The 20,855-nt window shown below is 29.2% G+C and overlaps 5 protein-coding genes across 11 annotated transcripts in view; 1 reads left to right on the top strand and 4 right to left on the bottom strand.

The window, feature by feature from the left end:
* The window catches only part of LOC114932538 (protein amalgam), a 219,677-nt gene that overhangs the window by 20,212 nt on the left and 178,610 nt on the right, over positions 1-20,855 (top strand). The window lies entirely within an intron of this gene.
* Positions 2,227-5,232, bottom strand: LOC114932534 (lysosomal aspartic protease-like). Its single transcript, XM_029304805.2, has 8 exons — positions 5,046-5,232; positions 4,153-4,394; positions 3,863-3,981; positions 3,534-3,733; positions 3,309-3,431; positions 3,054-3,237; positions 2,814-2,921; positions 2,227-2,668 (listed from the first exon to the last, which is right to left on the bottom strand). The coding sequence occupies exons 1-8, from the start codon at positions 5,105-5,107 to the stop codon at positions 2,516-2,518; spliced, it is 1,191 nt and encodes a 396-aa protein (XP_029160638.1). The 5' UTR covers positions 5,108-5,232; the 3' UTR covers positions 2,227-2,515.
* LOC114932535 (lysosomal aspartic protease-like) lies at positions 6,238-9,244 on the bottom strand. Its single transcript, XM_029304808.2, has 8 exons — positions 9,060-9,244; positions 8,126-8,364; positions 7,830-7,951; positions 7,466-7,662; positions 7,226-7,348; positions 6,971-7,154; positions 6,738-6,836; positions 6,238-6,598 (listed from the first exon to the last, which is right to left on the bottom strand). Exons 1-8 carry the CDS (start codon positions 9,119-9,121, stop codon positions 6,452-6,454), a joined length of 1,173 nt encoding a protein of 390 aa, XP_029160641.2. The 5' UTR covers positions 9,122-9,244; the 3' UTR covers positions 6,238-6,451.
* LOC114932537 (lysosomal aspartic protease-like) lies at positions 11,356-15,056 on the bottom strand. The gene is made up of 8 exons (XM_029304811.2): positions 14,862-15,056; positions 13,320-13,558; positions 13,026-13,144; positions 12,698-12,897; positions 12,490-12,612; positions 12,229-12,418; positions 12,004-12,102; positions 11,356-11,865 (listed from the first exon to the last, which is right to left on the bottom strand). Exons 1-8 carry the CDS (start codon positions 14,921-14,923, stop codon positions 11,713-11,715), a joined length of 1,185 nt encoding a protein of 394 aa, XP_029160644.2. The 5' UTR covers positions 14,924-15,056; the 3' UTR covers positions 11,356-11,712.
* On the bottom strand, positions 16,222-19,110 carry LOC114932536 (lysosomal aspartic protease-like). The gene is made up of 8 exons (XM_029304810.2): positions 18,842-19,110; positions 17,908-18,143; positions 17,614-17,732; positions 17,287-17,486; positions 17,052-17,174; positions 16,791-16,980; positions 16,560-16,658; positions 16,222-16,423 (listed from the first exon to the last, which is right to left on the bottom strand). The coding sequence occupies exons 1-8, from the start codon at positions 18,901-18,903 to the stop codon at positions 16,277-16,279; spliced, it is 1,176 nt and encodes a 391-aa protein (XP_029160643.1). The 5' UTR covers positions 18,904-19,110; the 3' UTR covers positions 16,222-16,276.

The following is a 20,855-nucleotide window of genomic DNA, read 5'->3' as shown; positions in this document are numbered from 1 at the left end:
ATATATATATATATATATATAATACTTAGGTGTACGACCATCGATATATATAAGACGAAGTATCTTTTTCTGAATTATGTAATTCACTTGCAACGATCGCACATCACGAAATTTTTTCTTCCGCGTGTCGTTTCGCGAATAATGCCGCGAACGAGTTCTCATTTAACGACGCCCTAATGAGCGCTCGTATTCAAATAACGAGGGAATGTGCTATCAAGCGACATAAAATTTTTTGCGCTCGTATCATCGAGGAACAATCCGTCGCGCAATCCGACATATACATATCTCGGCGAATTCTTCATCGTATTCACCGTCATTTAACGCGCCTCTGCACCAAAATGCATGACGCTAACTGCAGTCGGGAGATGCGGGCGACTTTACGAGCGAAACACGCCGTCCGGAGCACTCTTCCTCCGCGACGTGCTCTTGATTCTTTTATTCGGTCCGCCCGACAGCGAGCCCCGCAGCCGTTTACTGCCGCGTTTTAACGTCATAGGTGACGCGAGAGGTTTCAGGATGTCTGGCTCGCCGGGGCGTTTGAGGGAGAAAGATTTTGTCTCCCGATCTCCCGCTTTCCCGCGCACCAGTTTTCATGCTACCATCGGTCGCTTCTACTGTCAGGGTGGCACCGGGAACCTGTCCCGTTGTACCCTCTTGATTTTCGTTATGCAAACGCCTGTAATGCTGGGAATGGTTACGCATAGAATATTTTAGAAAAATGCACGTTACGAAGGATTCCGCGGCATTCCTTATTCACGGCTATCTGAATTGCATGGCACTGCGTGTACATATGTGTATACGTATACCCTATATCTACCGTTCACGTCGACCGCAATCCCACCGCGATTGTGCCGTCGTGGTCCGGAGTGCGTTATGTTCGCATGGTTCGTTTGCGACGGGTGGGTGTCAGCGCGCGCGACTGAAAAAGGTGACTGGTGGTGATTTCGCGCGGATTAAACAGAGTGGAAAGTGAATATTGTTTAGGACGAGGGACCCCGACGCGTTAAATTGTCGGTCGTCGTCGAACGTGCGTTTTTATGCCTTCAACGCAGAATGATCACAAGTGTTGTTGAATAAAAATTGAGAGTCTTGTCGAGTATTGATTAAATTTCTTGCTAATTTATATTATTTCAATCTTTCTTCAATTTTATATACTTATAATAGATTATATATATATATATATATAAAAGTATATAAAAAAGTTACATAAGTTGAAGTAACATAAAAATTATTGATAATTTTGACTTTATCTTAGCCCACAATCTTTGTTCTAAGTTAGTCTGATCTTAATCTAAAACAACCTGACCCTAACCTGGTTAGTGTTAGGGATGGCTTATCCGAACCTTAATCTAAACTGCAAAGTAAAACTTCACAGAATGAACAGTTTCGAACAAGTTTCCTGTTCACAGTGTCACTTTTGTAATATTTACTTTTAATTAAAATTTAAAAATATCCCTGAACTTTTTTTAAAAAGCTTGTCACAAAATATAATTAGAAAATAATTATTTTCCTAAATTTTGTGTTATTCCAATCTTGTATGTCCACTTTTGGAAAGTTAGAAAGAAAACGAGATTGAGGATGAAGTTCACTTTAGACACTCGGATGTGTCCGAAAATATTAAATTTAAAGTTCGATCTGTAAGGAGAGAGCAGTGAATCTACTTTCCCCGGTTTTCTGACACTTTCGTATACACTACTACTCACCATCGATCAAGCAACTTGTAAATGAAGATCGATAAGTATAACCCATACGAAACAAAAGAAGTTTTCTTTAAAACACTGATAAAGTTCCCGGACTTTCGGTAGCACCAGAAACTTTTTCTCGACATAAACCGATAACATAGTACTTGGCAAAAGCTGGACCGACCTGTCTGTCGTTGGCACGGTTAAACGTTGCCCAGAACTTTCGGGCACTCAAAATTAAATAAACTAAAACACAAAGATTGTGTTAAATGCTGCCTGAGATTCGGTTTATGTATCGCGTTATGAATTCCATGCATGAATGCCAAAAGTTAGAATCGTTACATCCCACAGTATGGCTTTAGATACTTTGCCAAACTTCGGAAATCTTATAAGTTACAAAGCACAAAAAAGTAATACATGCAATTTTAATAACATAAACAAGCAGAAAGAGAACAAAAATTAAGAAATTAAAAATTATTTAAATGAACGTATGCAATTATGTATAGGTACGTTTATACATATATATATAAAGTATATGGTAAAATACATTTTTTAAAATTTATTTGTCTTCAGAAATATAACAATACAATGCGTGTATTAAAAGAAAATGTATCAAATTAAAAATGGAAAATATTTTCCATATTTATTCTCATTTCAATTTTTCAAAACAAACAAATCCGTTTATAACAATGTATCACATAACTATAAATAAAAAATTACTATAGTCAATAAACTTTTTAAAAAATTATAAAAACGTTACTAAATTAATCGCGAAGTTATCATTTTAATGCGATGTCTTTTATTACATAATTTTAAGAATTAGCAATCGACATTTATTTCGCTGGGGCAAATCCCACTCGGCCTTTTTCAAAATCAAATACACTATAATAACGATATACAAATATATCGCCTAGAATCCAAGATATATTTGTAGTGTTTTGCGATTCAAAACCGCTTCTACACGTCGTGTGCTCTTTTCTTGACACCTGTTCAGATTGAAACACGCACATAAATTGTAAGTTTTCTAAATTTAAATAATTTTCTAGCCAGAAATAATTGTCAAATGAAGGTCAATTCGATAATCACACACATTTCTGAGTTTAAATTTATTATAGAATCTATAATATTCACCTGTTGGATGTAATCCTCACTGGTAAGATTGAACATTTTACCACCTATAATAAAACTAATTACTGGCATATATTCCCCGATGACATAGTCTCCATCGGGGCAGTATGTCTTGAAACAAAAAAAGATTTCAAATTAAGAAATAGCAACTTACAACACAAATATCAATTTATATTTGAGTAACTTTTTAAAATTTTTCTACAGATAGCTATGTCATTGTGAAAAGAATAATTGTTTACTTACTCTATGCTCTCCATTAATGTAAAGAGTTCCAATATATTCATTAATAATTGAGATATCACTGGTTGGTCCATATATTAATGAGGTACCTATATTAGCGATAGCTTGACAGCCACTCGGGCACAAGATATATTTATATATTCTTTGAGTGGCATCCACGTACAAAATATGACGATATATTATGATCCTACAACACAATAATAATATTAATAGTTTGTTGTAATTATGATTATGAGACTAATTTAGAAAATAACGTACTTATCTATAGTAAATTGCCAGTACCCCTTCTTACTAACAGGGACATATGTCAACTCGCCTTCGTAATAATCGGAATCGGTACCACCCAATATTAATTCACCATCGAATTCGGTCGACAATTCTCTGTGCAGGTTGTATATTTTTCATATTGTAATATATACATATATATTTTTTTTGTTAAAAACATTTGTAGACATACGCAACGCATGAAAAGAAAATGCATACTTATTCAAATAAAAGCTAAAAACGGCTGATGACACTAGGCCTTGTTTCACTATATTGTTGAACACAGATATTACTTCGTTGCCGTATAACATGTTAAAACCCATGCCCAACATACCATCAAATTTTCCAAACACGAACGCAAAGATTCGGTCGTGCATTGCTTCCGCAAATGTTTGATTTTGAACATTGAGATCGGCAATCTAAGAAAATAATTTGGTATATTAATAATAAAATATCACGAGAATAGCAGTGTATAAAAATACTTAAAAAGGGTTTATAAACTATGATTACTTTGATTAAATTGGTCTATTTGTTTAATGATTACTTACACTCACTACATCAGTAGATAAAAATCCAGCCATAGAGTCTCTGCCACATGAAATTTCAATCGCAGTATCATTTTGTATATATGTACTGGATTTTTTACTATCATAGTTGCTATGAATTACTGTAAAAAATTGAAAGTAATATCAAAAACTATCGCAGTAGGGAATTTTAAAAATAAAAAATTTTTGAAATAATTGCAGAGGAAAATTTATCGCCAAATAACAAGATCTACTTGTATATTTTCGATGTGACCTTAAATCAGACACTCTGTGTATATTAATAAATTACTTACAGCAACTAATGTTCAAATGGGTGCACTTTGTAGATGTTACCCAAAGATTTGAGGTATCAGTATCAAATATTACTTTAAATTTCTGCGGCGGAGTTCCGATAAAAATAAAACCATAATACTGAGCATCCAAATATTTGTATGAAGACACCAAACTATCGTTCATAAAAATTGTTATTGGATAGTCATCAGTGCCACCGTTGTTCAAAGTGTATCGAATAGAATCCATTTTGTGTAAAAAAATCCTTGAAATAATATAAAGAACATTCTGTTTTGGTTTACATATTTTACACAATACATTTTATGCATTAGCTATATTAGAAACATTTATTAACTCCGCTACTTTTTTAGATTTCTTATATGAGTAAAGCGTTTCATTTATATTTGAAATAATGTTTACTTTATGGCTCAAGTACTATGTATATATATAAAATAAAGTCATTATAACTTAAAAGAAGAAGATTACTCCAAATAAAATAATGTTCTAAAAGCAGAATATATACTCAGAGCTGAGTAAACAAACAGTACAAAATAACGCATTGGTACTGAGAGTTTATTTGCTTACGCATGAAACAATAATTTATACTTAAGTGTTTTGATCTAGAATCATAATACATTTACGTTAATGACAATTAAATGTAGACCAAAACTATAAGGTAGATAGACAAATTTTGCGAATTCACAAACAGTCACTTTTTTTCTATAAATCTCTATGTTTCCATTGTTTTACTAATAAATATAAATACATTTGTGTAAAATAATTTTGTCCAATCGTTATTTGCATTCGTACCAGCTTCGCTTTAAATCCAGAAAATTAGATGCAAATACGAAAAAAAAATCATCTCTATGATCTCAATATTTATCATATCATATAATGCAATGCAATATGCACTTACCTCTGCAGTTGCGCATCGATCATCACAAAGATTGTTGCAACTAGCATAAAAATGCGAAACATGTTTGCAAATTTACTTGCGTTTGGAATTTAGAATCATAAAAATTCCAGCGACAAATTTCTACCTTATGATCGGACACAGCGAAATAAAGCGTTGTCGATTGCTAACACTCTTATACTAACCTTGTATCGATATTCAAGGGCTTATGTATATGATCGCAAGGCGCTTATTGAATGCTTGAGCGGGGAGAGATTAGTAACGACACACAGAACATTTGAAAAGAATTCCGATAGAGTCCTATTAATCAATTTAATTTAAACATATATTTTTGGTACGTCTCTTTAATTAATACAACGTGTATTTTTAAATTATTAATAATTAATGAAAAAAGCAATTACCTTTTCGTAAAAATATATTCTTAATATATTATATATCTTGATATAAAAAATAATTTAAATTATTGGTAGAAGATATCGCATATATATATATATATATATATATATATATATATATATTAATTTTTGAAAGCATGACATTTACCTATAATGTACCGGATAAATTAAAAATTACTCAACAATAAGCAATAAAAGTAATACAAAGAAAACTTATTTGGTTGCCAGACTGCCATTAAAAAAGAATAATGCCTAACACTAATTACAAGAAAAAGGAATGGATGTTTATTTTGCTACGGAAATTTTACTTGATCATTTCCATATCGAAACGCTTTTTCGACATAAACCTGTCTGTCGTTGGCACTGTTTAACGTTGCCTAAAACTTTCGGACACTCAAAGTTAAATAAACTAGAACGCAAAGATTGTGTTAAATGCTTTTTGAGATTCGATTTATGTATTGCGTTATAAATTTCAAGCATGAATTCCAAAAGTTAGAATCGTTTCACCCCAGAGTACGGCTTTAGATATTTTGCAAAATCTCGGAAATGTTATAATATATGTTAGAGAACACAGGAAAAGTAATAAATACAATTTTAATAACATAAAGAGGCAGAAAGAGACAAGAAAATTTAAGTAATTAAAAATTATTTAAATGAACGTATGTAATTATATAGATACGTTTATATATATATATATATATATATATATATAAAGTATATGGAAAAATACAATTTTAAAAGTTTATTTGTGTTCAGAAATATATCAATACAGTGCGTGTATTAAAAGAAAATATATCAAATTAAAAATGGAAAATATTTTCTATATATATATCCTTATTTCAATTCTTCAAAACAAATAAATCCGTTTATAATAATGTATCACATAACTATAAATAAAAAAGTACTAGTCAGAAAACATTAAAAAACTATAAAAAAGTTACTAAATTAATCGCAAAGTTATCATTTAAATGCGATGTCTTTTATTATATAATTTTAAGAAATAGCAATCGACATTTATTTTGCTGGGGCAAATCCTACTCGGCCTTTTTCAAAATCAAACACACTATAATAACGTCTAAGAAATATATCGCCTAGAGTCCAAAATGTAGTGTCTTGCGCTACAAAACCGCTTCTACAGATCATGTGATTTTTTCTTGACACCTGTACAGATTGAAGCACGTACATAAATTGTAAGTTTTCTAAATTTAAATAATTTTCTAGCCAGAAATAATTGTCAAATGAAAGTTGATTTGATAATCATTTCTAGGTTTAAATTTATTATAGGATCTATAATATTCACCGGTTGGATGTAATCCTCACTGGTAAGATTGAACATTTTACCACCTATAATAAAACTGATTACTGGCATATTAGCAGAGTCTTTCACGGCACAGAGTGTCTTGAAACAAAAGAGAATATCAAATTAAGAAATAGCAATTCACACAACACAAATATCAATTTATATTTTAGTAACTTTTTATAATTTTTCTAAAGATAATTATGTCATTGTGAAGAGTATAATTGTTTACTTACTCTACGTTCTCCATTACTGAAAATAGTTCCAATAAGTTGATTAATAATTGAAATATCACTAGTTGGTCCATATATTGATGAGGTACCTGTATTAGCGATAGCTTGACAGCCATCTGGGCACAAGATATGTCCATTTACTGGATAGTCATTCCCGTACACGATATAATATGACAATACTTTAATCCTACAGCACAATAATAATATTAACAGTTTGTTGTAATTATGATTATGAGAATACTGTACAAAATAACGTACTTATCTATAGTAAATTGCCAGTATCCCGTCTTACTAATCGGAACATACATCAACTCGCCTTCGTAATAATCGGGATCGGTACCACCCAATATTAATTCACCATCGACCTTAGCCGACAATTTTCTGCGCAAGTTGTATATTTTTTATATTGTAATATATATAATATATATATATATATATATATATATATTGTTAAAAACATTTTTAGACATACTCAATGCATGAAAAGAAAATGCATACTTATTCAAATAAAAACTGAAAACGGCTGATGATATCAGGCCTTGTTCCACTATATTGTTGAACACAGGTTCTTCGTTCCCGTATAACATGTTAAAACCCATGCCCAACATACCATCAAATTTTGCATACACGAACGCAGCGCTTCGAAATTGTACTGGTTCCACAAATTTTTGATTTTGAACATTAAGACCGGCTATCTAAAAAAAAAAAAAAAAAAAAAAAAAAAAAAATATATATATATATATAATTTGGTTTTTTAATAATAAAATATCACGAGAATGGTGGTGTATAAAAATACTTGAAAAAGGTTTATAAACTATGATTACTTTGATTAAATTGGCATATTTGTTTAATTATTACTTACACTCACTACATCAGTAGATAAAAATCCGGCCATAGAGTCTCTGCCACATGGAATATTAATCGCAACATGATTTCGTACATATGTACTGGATTTTTTACTATCATATTTATTGCTATGTAATACTATAAAAAATATAAATTAATATCAAAAATTATCGCAATATGGACATTTTAAAAACAAAAAATTTTTAAAATAATTGCAGGAGAAATATTATTTTTAAATAACAAGATCTACTTGTATATTTTCGATGTGACACCTTAAATCAGACACTCTGTGTATATTAATAAATTACTTACAGCAACCAATGTTCAAATAGATGCACTTTGTGGATGATATCCAAAAATTTGAGTAATCAGTATCAAATATTACTTTAAATTCCTGCGGCGGAGTTCCAATAGTAATAAGACCATAATACTGAGTATCTAAATATTTGTATGAAGACACCTTCGAATCGTTTATAGAAGCTACTGTAAGGTTACCGGTGTTATAGTTGTTCAAAGTGTATCGAATAGAATCCATTTTGTGTAATAACATCCTTGAAATAATATATAGAACATTTTGTTTTAGTTTATATATTTTACACAATACATTTTATGCATTAGCTATATCAGAAACATTTATTAATTCCCCGATTTTTCTAGATTACCTATATGATTTATGCGTTTTATATAAATTTGAAATAATATTTACTTAATGGCTCAAGAATTATATATATAAAATAAAATCATTATAACTTAGAAGACTTTGATATTTTGGACAAAAACGTATTGCATACAATGTGGCACAAGAAGATGACTTTAAATAAAATAATATTCTAAAAGCAGTATATATACTCAGACCTGAGTAAACAAACAGTACAAAACAACGCATTGGTACTGAGAGTTTATAGCTTACGCGTGAAAAAATAACTTATACTTAAGTGTTTTTATCTCGAATTATAATACATGTACGTTAATGAATTAAATGTAGATCAAAACTGTAGGGTAGACAGACAATTTTTGCAAATTCACAAAGAATCAATTTTCATAAAACATTCTATATCTTTATCTTTTACTAATAAATAAATAAAAATACATTTGTGTAAAATAATTTCGTCCAATCGTTATTCAAACGTTAATTGCATTCATATCAGCTTCATTTCAAATCCAGAAAATTAGATGCAAATACGATAATCATCTCTATAATCTCAATATTTAACATATGATATAATGCAATGCAATATGCACTTACCTCTTCAATTGCGCATCGATCATCACAAAGATTGTTGCAACTAGCATAAAAATGCGAAACATGTTTGCGAATTTACTTGCGTTTGGAATTTTGAATCATGAAATTTCCAGCGACAAATTTCTACCTTATGATCGGACACAGCGAAATAAAGTGTTATTAATTGCTAACACTTTTATACTAACCTTGTGTCGATGTTCAGGGGCTTATAAATATGATCGCAAGGCGCTTATTGAATGCTTGAGCGCGGGGAGAGATTGGTAACGACACACAAAACATTGAAAAAGATTTCCGATAGTGTTCTGTTGATCAATTTAATTTAAACATATATTTTTGGTCATGTTTTTTTACTTGATACAACGTGTATTTTAACAAAATTATAAATAATTAATGAAAAAAGCAATTATCTCTTCGCAAAAATATATTTTTAATTCTTAGTTAATAGACGACGATCCCATTTATTTTTACAATAAAAGTAGTGCAATATTTAGGGATACAAAACATAATTAGCACAAATAATGAAAAAAATTATGTTGATAATATATAAATTTATTAAGCAAGCATTGAGGAAAATCGAAGTTTTTTTTATTTAATAAATAAATTTTAATAGGAATGAATAATTACAAACACATGAGATATATTCAACGAAATATGATAGTCTTTTATTTAATGTAATAAAATATATAAAATTTGATTTCAATTGGAAATTTTAGATATTAGTATACATATATAGTATAAAAGGAATACACATATATATTTTATTTTAACTTATTTATTTATATAAGAGTTTTAACAAGGCTCTGTAATATAAATATAAATTTAACGTATAAGACGGGCAACAAGAGCCAAATCGCGGATGACAATGCGTTATCCTAACGAAACTAAATAATTTGCTGGAAGAGCAGTCGCCCGGCAAGCGAAAGGTCTCGGGTTCGATTCCCGATTCAGCGATTTTCGAATCTATATTTTTCTCTTGCATTCATTTATTTATTTTCCGTAGGGGGGTTAAAGGGGTATTGAAATTAAATCTCAAAATATGAGATTATTTCATATTTAAAATCTTGGCCGTGTCCAAGTAAAATTTGGTGCCTTGTGCACCGGTATTTAATTCTAACGAAAAATTATTTAGTTTCGTTAGGATAACGCATTGTCATCCGCGATTTGGCTCTTGTTGCCCGTCTTATACGTTAAATTTATATTTATATTACAGAGCCTTGTTAAAACTCTTATATTTGATACACGCTGGCTTAAAAAATGCGTTTGTTTACCAACATTAATATATATAACAGAGAAAAGTATAGAATCGAAAGGATCTGAATAGCTCTGCTGGAAGAGCAGTCGCCCGGCAAGCGAAAGGTCTCGGGTTCGATTCCCGATTCAGCGATTTTCGGATCTATATTTTTCTCTTGCATTCATTTATTTATTTTCCGTAGGGGGGTTAAAGGGGTATTGAAATTAAATCTCAAAATATGAGATTATTTCATATTTAAAATCTTGGCCGTGTCCAAGTAAAAATTTGGTGCCTTGTGCACCGGTATTTAATTCTAACGAAAAATTATTTAGTTTCGTTAGGATAACGCATTGTCATCCGCGATTTGGCTCTTGTTGCCCGTCTTATACGTTAAATTTATTTATTTATATTCAAAATATGTATATGTAAAATGTTAATATAATATATTATATATCTTGGTATAAAAGATAATTTAAATTATTCGTTGAAGATATCGCACACATATTTTTATTTTAATTCTTGAAAATATGATTTATTTACCTATAACAATGTACCAGATAAATTAAAAATGACGAAACAATAAGTATTAAAAGTGAGACAAAGAAAACTTAATTAGTTGCAAGATTTTTATTTAAAAAAATAATGTCTAATTAAAAGAAAATCGATGTTTATTTTGCTACGGAAATCTTATTTGATCATTGCCCATATCGAAACTTTTTCTCGGTATAAATCGATAACGTAGTACTTTGCAGAAGCTGGACCGACCTGTCTGTCGTTGGCACGGTTAAACGTTGCTCAGAACTTAAGGACACTCATAATTAAATAAACTAAAACACAAAGATTGTGTTAACTGCTGCCTGAGATTCGGTTTATATATCGCATTATGAATTCCACGCATGAATGCCAAAAGTTAGAATCGTTACATCCCAGAGTATGGCATTAGATACTTTGCTAAGTCTCGGAAATCTTATGGTATAATATATGTTAGAGAGCACAGGAAAAGTAATAAATACAATTATAATAACATAAAGAGGCAGAAAAAGACAAGAGTATTTAAGAAATTAAAAATTATTTGAATAAATGTATGTAATTATATAGATACGTTTATATATATATATATATAAAGTATATAGAAGAATACATTTTTAAAAATTTATTTGTGTTCAGAAATATAACAATACAGTGTGTGAATTGAAAGAAAACATATCAAATTAAAAATGGAAAATATTTTCCACATTTAACCTTATTTCAATTCTCCAAAACAAATAAATCCGTTTATAACAATGTATCATATAACTATAAATAAAAAATTGCTAGTCAATAAACTTTTTAAAAAATTATAAAAACGTTACTAAATTAATCGCGAAGTTATCATTTTAATGCGATGTCTTTTATTACATAATTTTAAGAATTAGCAATCGACATTTATTTCGCTGGGGCAAATCCCACTCGGCCTTTTTCAAAATCAAATACACTATAATACTGTCTAAGAAATATATCGCCTAGAATCCAAGATATATTTGTAGTGTTTCGGGATACAAAATTGCTTCTACACGTCGTGCTATCTTTTGTTAACACCTGTACAGATGGAAACACACACAAAAATGTAAGTTTTTTAAATTTAAATAATTTTCTAGCCAAAAATAATTATCAAATCAATGTCAATTCGACAATCATTTCTGGGTTTAAATCTATTATTGGATCTATAATATTCACCGATTGGATGTAATCCTGACTGGTAAGATTGAACATTTTACTACCTATAATGAAACTGATTACTGGCATCTCAGCAGAGTTTATTTTGTTGCAGTTTACCTTTAAAGAAAAGAGAATATCAAATTAAGAAATAGCAACTCACAACACTAATATCAATTTATATTTTAGTAACATTTTATAATTTTTCTACAGATAGCTATGTAAAAAATATAATTATTTACTTACTCTATCCTCTCCTTTATTGTTCCAATGAATAGTTCCAATAAGTTCATTAATAATTGAGATGTCTCTAGTTGGTCCATATATTGATGAGGTACTTGTACTAGCGATAGCTTGACAGCCACCCGCGCACAAGATATGTTTACATATTGCTTGATGGCCATCCGCGTACAAGATATGATGATGTATTGTGATTCTACAGCACAATAATAATATTAACAATTTGTTGTAATTATAATCATGATAATAATTTAGAAAATAACGTACTCATTTATAGTAAATTCCCAGTATCCCTTTTTACTAACAGGAACATACGTCAACTCGCCTTCGTAATAATCGGGATCGGTACCACCCAATATTAATTCACCACCGACTTCGGCCGACAAATCTCTGCGCAGGTTGTATATTGTAATACATATAATTTTTGTAAAAAGCATTTTTATACATACGCAATGCATGAAAAGAAAATGCATACTTATTCAAATAAAAGCTGAAAACGGCTGATGATACCAGGCCTTGTTTCACTATATTGTAAAGTACAGGTTTTACTTCCTTGACGTATGACACGTTAAAACCCATGCCCAAGATACCATTAAATTTTCCATACATGAACGCAACGCTGAGAAGATGTTTTGCTTCCGCAAATGTTTGATTTTGAACATTGAGACCGGCAATCTAGAAATAATTTCGTATATTAATAATAAAACATCACGAGAATGCAGTGTATAAAAATACTCGAAAAAGGTTTATAAACTATAATTGTAGATGATTAAATTTGGCCTATTTGTTTAATTATTACTTACACTCACTACATCAGTAGATAAAAATCCAGCTATAGATTCCCTGCCACATGGAATCTGAAGCGCATTATCATTTTGTATATATGTACTGGATTTTTTGCTATCATATGTGGTACGGTTTGCTGTAAAAAATAGAAAGTAATATCAAAAATTATCGCATTAGGGGCATTTTAAATATAAAAAAATTTCTTAAATAATTACTAAGGAAAAATTATCTCTAAATAACAAGATCTATTTGTATATTTTTGGTGTGACACCTTATATCAGATACCTTGTATATATTAATAAATTACTTACAGCAACCAATGTTGAAATTTGTACACTTTTGGGATGATATCCATAGATTTGAGAAATCAGTGTCAATTATTACTTTAAATTCCTGCGGCGGAGTTCCGATAGTAATAAGACCATAGTACTGAGCATCTAAATATTTGTATGAAGACATTCTAGAGTCGTCTATAAAAATTACTGGAAGATTACCGTAGTCACCGTTATTCACAATGTATCGAATAGAATCCATCTTGTGTAATAAAATCCTTGAAATATAAAGAACATTCTGTTATAGTTTACATATTTTACACAAAACTTTTTATGCATTAGCTATATAAGAAACATTTATTAACTCCACGATTTTTTAGATTACCTATATGATTTATGCGTTTCATGTACAGCAAGTTTCATAGGAAATTGCTGAAATTAATCAGTTGTCATTTTTTAATATATGCAATTATTGAGAAAACTAAAATTGTTTTTGACAGAAGAAAGTCTGCAGTTTTTAATGGATATAAATATTTGTATAATAGTTTATGTTATTGATAAGGGTAATGAAAAAAGTGCTAATAATTACATAAAATCATATAAACTAATGATAAATATTTTCAACAGTGCCAGATTTAATAGCAGCTATTAAAAAGATCATTAATAATATTAAAAATTACAATGTTAGAAAAGTAGGCCAAATATACGAGCCGAAATAAAAATATGTTTTATTAATTTTACATTTTACACGAGCGTTGATTTGTATTTTTAATGTTAGAAAAAGTTTTTACAAGTTTTCATAAAAAAAAAAACAGAATTTTTTACCAATTCAAATGGTGCGCATTTTGAAAATATTTATCATTAGTTTACATATAAGACTATTAGCACTTTTTTCATTACTTCTTTTCAATAAAATAAACAATTATACAGATATTTTATTTATATCCATTAATAACTGCAGAGTTTCCTCTTTTCAACACAATTTTTGTTTTCTCAATAACTGCATGCACTAAAAAATGATAGCTGATTAGTTTCAGCAATTTCTTATAGGACACCCTGCATATTTGAAATAATATTTACTTTATGGCTCAACTATTATATATTTATAAAATTAAGTCATTATAACTTAAAAGAAGAACATAACTCCAAATAAAATAATGTTTTCAAAGCAGAATATATACTCAGAGCTGAGTAAACAAACAGTACAAAACAACGCATTGGTACTGAGAGTTTATTTGCTTACGCGTGAAAAAATAATTTATACTAAAGTGTTTTGATCTCGAATCATAATACATGTACGTTAATGACAATTAAATGTAGACCAAAACTGTAGGGTAGACAGACAATTTTTGCAAATTCACAAAGAATCAATTTTCATAAAACATTCTATATTTCTATTTTTTACTAATAAATAAATAAAAATACATTTGTGTAAAATAATTTCGTCCAATCGTTATTCAAACGTTAATTGTATTCATACCAGCTTTATTTCAAATCCAGAAAATTAGATGGAAATACGAAAATCATCTCTATAATCTCAATATTTAACATATGATATAATGCAATGCAATATGTACTTACCTCTTCAATTGCGCATCGATCATCACAAAGATTGTTGCAACTAGCATAAAAATGCGAAACATGTTTGCAAATTTACTTGCGTTTGGAATATCGAATCATGAAATTTCCAGCGACAAATTTCTACCTTATGATCGGACACAGCGAAATAAAGCCGTTGTCGATTGCTAACACTCTTATACTAACCTTGTATCGATATTCAGGGGCTTATATATATGATCGCAAAACGCTTATTGAATGCTTGAGCGGGGAGAGATTAGTAACGACACACAGAACATTTGAAAAGAATTCCGATAGAGTCTTATTAATCAATTTAATTTAAACATATATTTTTGGTACGTCTCTTTAATTAATACAACGTGTCTTTTTAAATTATCAATAATTAATGAAAAAAGCAATTATCTTTTCGTAAAAATATATTCTTAATATATTATATATCTTGATATAAAAAATAATTTAAATTATTGGTAGAAGATATCGCATATATATATATATATATATATTTTAATTTTTGAAAATATGACATTTACCTATAATGTACCGGATAAATTAAAAATTACTCAACAATAAACAATAAAAGTGATACAAAGAATACTTACTTGGTTGCAAGATTGCCATTAAAAAAGAATAATGTCTAACACTAATTACAAGAAAAAGGAATCGATGTTTATTTTGCTACGGAAATCCTACTTGATCATTTCCCATATTGAAACTCTTTTTCGACATAAACCGATAACATAGTTTACAAAAGCTGGACCGACCTGTCTGTCGTTGGCACTGTTTAACGTTGCCTAGAACTTTCGGACACTCAAAATTAAATATACTAAAACACAAAGAATGTGTTAAATGCTGCCTGAGATTTGGTTTATGTATTGCGTTATGAATTCCAAGCATGAATTCCAAAAGTTAGAATCGTTACATTCCACAGTATGGCTTTAGATACTTTGCCAAATCTTGGAAATCTTATAATATATGTTAGAAAGCACAGGAAAAGTAATAAATACGATTATAATAACACAATAAGACAGAAAAAAACAAAAGAATTTAAGAAATTAAAAATTATTTATATATATAAATTAATAATTATATATATATATATATATATATATATATATATATATAAAGTATATGGAAAAATACATTTTTTTAAATTCATTTGGGTTCAGAAATGGAACAATACAGTGCGTGAATTGAAAGAAAATATATCAAATTGAAAATGGAAAATATTTCCATATATATCCTCATTTCAATTCTCCAAAACAAATAAATCCGTTTATAACAATGTATCACATAACTATAAATAAAAAATTACTATAGTCAATAAACATTAAAAACTATAAAAAAGTTATTAAATTAATCGCGGATCATTTAAATGCGATGTCTTTTATTATATTATTTTAAGAAATAGCAATCGACATTTATCTTGCTGGTACAAATCCCATTCGGCCTTTTTCAAAATTAAAGACACTGTAATAACGTCTAATAAATATATCGCCTAGAATCCAAGATGTAGTGCTATGCCTTATAAAACCGCTTCTACAAGTCGTGTTATCATTTCTTGACACCTGTACAGATTGAAGCACACACAAAAATGTAAGTTTTCTAAATTTAAATAATTTTCTAGCCTGCAATAATTGTCAAATTAACGTCAATTTGACAATTATTTCTGGGTTTAAATCTATTATTGGATCTATAATTCACCTGTAAGAGGTAATCCTGACTGGTAAGATCGAACATTTTTCCACCTATAATAAAATTGATTACTGGGATATTATCAGAGTTTTCCGTGGTGCAGAATGTCTTTAAACAAAAGAGAATATCAAATTAAGAAATAGCAAGTCACAACACAAATATCAATTTATATTTTAGTAACTTTTTATAATTTTTCTACAAATAGCTATGTTATTGTGAAATGTATAATTGTTTACTTACTCTATGCTCTCCCTTTTTGTAATAATAAACAGTTCCAAGAAGTTGATTAATAATGGAGACGTCACTAGTTGGCCCATATATTGATGAAGTACCTGGATTAACGATAGCTTGACAGCCATTCGGGCACAAGATATGTTCATGTATTGCTGGATAGCCTTTCTCGTCTAAGATATGACGATGTATTGTGATCCTACAGCACAATAATAATATTAACAGTTTATTGTAATTATAATTATGAGAATAATTTAGAAAAGAACGTACTTATCTATAGTAAATTGCCAGGATCCCTTCTTACTAACAGGAACATACGTCAAGTTGCCTACGTAATAATTCGGATCGGCACCACCTAATATTAATGCACCACCGACTTTGGCCGACAAATCTCTGCGCAGGTTGTATAATTTTCATATTGTAATATATATATATATATATATATATATATATATATTGTTAAAAACGTTTTTAGACATACGCAATGCATGAAAAAAATGCATACTTATTCAAATAAAAACTGAAAATGGCTGATGACATTAGGCGTCGTTTTACTAGATTGTGGAACACAGGTATTACTTCGTTGATGTATGACATGTTAAAACGCATGCCCATCATACCATCAAATTTTGCATACATGAACGCTTCGCTTTGATCGTGCATTGCTTCCGCAAATGTCTGATTTTGAACATTGAAACCGGCAATCTAGAAATAATTTCGTATATTAATAATAAAATATCACGAGAATGGTAGTGTGTAAAAATACTTGAAAAGGGTTTATAAACTATGATTACTTTGATTAAATTGGCATTATTGTTTTAATATTACTTACATTCACTACATCAGTAGATAAAATTCCGGTCATAGAGTTTCCGCCACATGGAATCTTAATCGCAGTACCATTTTGTATATATGTACAGGATTTTTTACTATCATATTTGTTAGGGAATACTGTAAAAAATCGAAAGTAATATCAGAAATTATCGCAATAGGGAAATTTTAAAAATAAAATAATTTTTTAAGTAATTGCAAAAGAAAAATTATCTTTAAATAACAAGATCTACTTGTATATTTTCGGTGTGACACCTTATATTAGACACCCTGTATATATTAATATATTACTTACTGCAACCGATGTTGTGAAGGATGCACTTTTCGGATGATATCCAAAGATTTGAGGAATCAGTATCAAATATTACTTTAAATTCCTGCGGCGGAGTTCCAATAGTAATAAGACCATAATATTGAGCATCTAAATATTTGTATAAAGACACCTTAGAAGAAACTATAGGAACTATTGGAAAGTCATGGCCACCGTTGGTTAAAGTGTATCGAATAGAATCCATCTTGTGTAATAAAATCCTTGAAATAATATAAAGAACATTCTGTTTTAGTTTACTTATTTTACACAATACATTTTATGTATTAGATATATCAGAAACATTTATTAACTCCCCGATTTTTCTAGATTATCTATTTGATTTATGCATTTTATATATATTTAAAATAATATTTACTTAATGGCTAAAGTATTATATATATAAAATAAAATCATTATAACTTAGAAGACTTTGATATTTTGGACAAAAACGTATTGCATACAATTTGGCACAAGAAGATGACTTTAAATAAAATAATATTCTAAAAGCAGTATATATACTCAGACCTGAGTAAACAAACAGTACAAAACAACGCATTGGTACTGAGAGTTTGTTTACGCGTGACAAAATAACTTATACTTAATTGTTTTTATCTCAAATCATAATACATGTACATTAATGATAATTAAATGTAGACCAAAACTATAAGATAGACATACAAATTTTGCGAATTCACAAAGAATCATTTTTTTTTGTAACATTCTGTGTCTCCATCTTTTTACTAATAAATAAAAATATACTTTTGTAAAATAATTTGGTCTAATTGTTATTAAAACGTTAATTGCGTTCACACAAGTTTTGCTTCAAATCCAAAAAATCAGATGCAATTACGAAAAAAAGAATCATCTCTATAATCTCAATATTTATCATATCATATAACGCAATGCAATATGCATTTACCTCGGCCGTTGCGCGGCGATCATCACAAGAATTGTTGCGACTAGCATAAAAATGCGAAACATTTTTGTGAATTTACTTGCAATTGGAACTTCGAATAACAAAATCTGCAGCGACGAATTTCTACCTTATGACCGGACACAGCAAAATAAAGCGTTGTCGATTACTAACACTCTTATACTAACCTTGTGTCGATATTCAGGGGCTTATATATATGATCGCAAGGCGCTTATTGAATGCTTGAGCGGGGAGAGATTGGTAACGACACACAAAATTTTGAAAGATTTCCGATAGTGTTCTGTTGATCAATTTAATTTAAACATATATTTTTGGTCATGCCTTTTTAATTAACACAACGTGTATTTTAACAAAATTATCAATAATTAATGAAAAAAGCAATTATCTCTTCGCAAAAATATATTCTTAATACTTAATTAATAGACGACAAGGATATTTCTTTTTACAATAAAAGTAGTGCAATATTTAAGGATATTAAACATAATTAGTACAAAGAATGCAAAAAGTTATGTTGATAATATATAAATTTATTAAGCAAGCATTGAGGAAAATTAAAGTTTTTATATTTAACGAATAAATTTTAATAGGAATGAATGATTACAAACACATGAGATACATACAACGAGATATGATATTCTTTTATTTAATGTAATAAAATAAATAAAATTGTATTTTAATTGGAAATTTTAGATATTAGTATACATGTATTGTATAAAAAGAATACACATATATCTTATTTTAACTTATTTACTTATATTCAGAATATGTGTATGTCAAATGTTAATATAATATATTATATAATCTTGATATAAAAAATAATTTAAATTATTCGTAGAAGATATCGCTTATATATCTTTATTTTAATTTTTGAAAATATGATACATATGTTTACCTATAACAATGTACCGGATAATTTAAAAATTACTTAATAATAAGCATTAAATATGATACAAAAAACTTAATTAGTTGCAGGTTTGTCATTAAAAAAAAATAATGTCTAACAGTAATTACTAGAAAATCAATGTTTATTTTACTACAGCAAATCGTACTTGATCATTGCCCATATCGAAAACTGTGTAATAAATGTCAAGAAATGCATCGCCTAGAATTCATTTCAATCCATTCTGATTCATGTCTGATACTTGGAAACCGCTCATACATTACTTGATGCCAAACTGTTCGATCTATAAAGAGTTGAGTGTGAGCTTCTTTTATTCTTAAACCAAATTACGATTATTACATATATATATAATACGCACCTGAATGATGTAATCCTTACCGCTCTGCAAAGATAATCCTGCCCGGAGGGCAATATACTATATAGTTCTGTTCGTTTTGGCTACACTGATCACACTAGTTCAGAGGTTGTCTTTTTTGCTCGACATTGGAAGGAAAAAGATTATATATAAGTTTATGAGATCAATGCTGTGCAAGTTGATTGAGCAATCATTATTTATGCATTAGCATAATATACACAATATGATGATATATTAGTAAGAACATTCTTCATCCGTAACGTTGAAATGTTTTCGCTTTTGCGAGGTAAGCAGGGAAAAAATGTAAATTTCTCTGTTCAGAGGGGCTCTCCTTTCTAGTAAAACGAAAGTACTTTACCGCATAATTTTTTGCCCATCTTGCTGATTTATAGTCTCCGGACGATTTTATTGCTCGACGATCTTCCTCTAGGTCGGTACATACATAAATGAAGCCCGGTTATACCCATTACTCACAAACCTTTCATCGCCAATCGACTTTCATATTCTTTAATCTTGCAATCGAAATAATCATAAAGAAAAATCGAAGAATTATACATATACTACAAAAGAATACATTTATCTAGATATGATTTCGTATTAGAGAGATATATCTTTTTTTATTTTGGACAAATCTTTTTCCTTAATTAAATAAGAAAAAAGAAAATTTTATAATTATATTTTTTATAATTATATTATTTATAATTATATTATTATATTTTGCATATCTTGAACGTGTATTAATA

Source organism: Nylanderia fulva, unplaced genomic scaffold (genome assembly GCF_048542155.1).
Source record: "Nylanderia fulva isolate GAGA-0341 unplaced genomic scaffold, ASM4854215v1 Scaffold13, whole genome shotgun sequence".
NCBI classification, from domain to species: domain Eukaryota; kingdom Metazoa; phylum Arthropoda; class Insecta; order Hymenoptera; family Formicidae; genus Nylanderia; species Nylanderia fulva.
The sequence above is the reverse complement of the archived record's forward strand: the minus strand, read 5'-3'. Positions and strand labels throughout refer to the sequence as shown.

What these genes read in the sequence shown, in the direction of transcription:
- LOC114932534 (XM_029304805.2), bottom strand. Translation starts at nt 5,107, where the DNA reads ATGTTTCGCATTTTTATGCTAGTTGCAACAATCTTTGTGATGATCGAT. An exon ending in CCATTTGAACATTAGTTGCT is followed by an intron (nt 3,982 to 4,152) that starts GTAAGTAATTTA and finishes AATTTTTTACAG; the next exon opens with TAATTCATAGCAACTATGAT. An exon ending in TATCTACTGATGTAGTGAGT is followed by an intron (nt 3,734 to 3,862) that starts GTAAGTAATCAT and finishes TTATTTTCTTAG; the next exon opens with ATTGCCGATCTCAATGTTCA.
- LOC114932535 (XM_029304808.2), bottom strand. Translation starts at nt 9,121, where the DNA reads ATGTTTCGCATTTTTATGCTAGTTGCAACAATCTTTGTGATGATCGAT. An exon ending in TTCAGTTTTTATTTGAATAA is followed by an intron (nt 7,349 to 7,465) that starts GTATGCATTTTC and finishes CAACTTGCGCAG; the next exon opens with AAAATTGTCGGCTAAGGTCG. An exon ending in TGGCAATTTACTATAGATAA is followed by an intron (nt 7,155 to 7,225) that starts GTACGTTATTTT and finishes ATTGTGCTGTAG; the next exon opens with GATTAAAGTATTGTCATATT.
- LOC114932537 (XM_029304811.2), bottom strand. Translation starts at nt 14,923, where the DNA reads ATGTTTCGCATTTTTATGCTAGTTGCAACAATCTTTGTGATGATCGAT. An exon ending in TTCAGCTTTTATTTGAATAA is followed by an intron (nt 12,613 to 12,697) that starts GTATGCATTTTC and finishes CAACCTGCGCAG; the next exon opens with AGATTTGTCGGCCGAAGTCG. An exon ending in TGGGAATTTACTATAAATGA is followed by an intron (nt 12,419 to 12,489) that starts GTACGTTATTTT and finishes ATTGTGCTGTAG; the next exon opens with AATCACAATACATCATCATA.
- LOC114932536 (XM_029304810.2), bottom strand. Translation starts at nt 18,903, where the DNA reads ATGTTTCGCATTTTTATGCTAGTCGCAACAATTCTTGTGATGATCGCC. An exon ending in ATCGCCGCGCAACGGCCGAG is followed by an intron (nt 18,144 to 18,841) that starts GTAAATGCATAT and finishes TATTATTTCAAG; the next exon opens with GATTTTATTACACAAGATGG. An exon ending in CCTTCACAACATCGGTTGCA is followed by an intron (nt 17,733 to 17,907) that starts GTAAGTAATATA and finishes GATTTTTTACAG; the next exon opens with TATTCCCTAACAAATATGAT.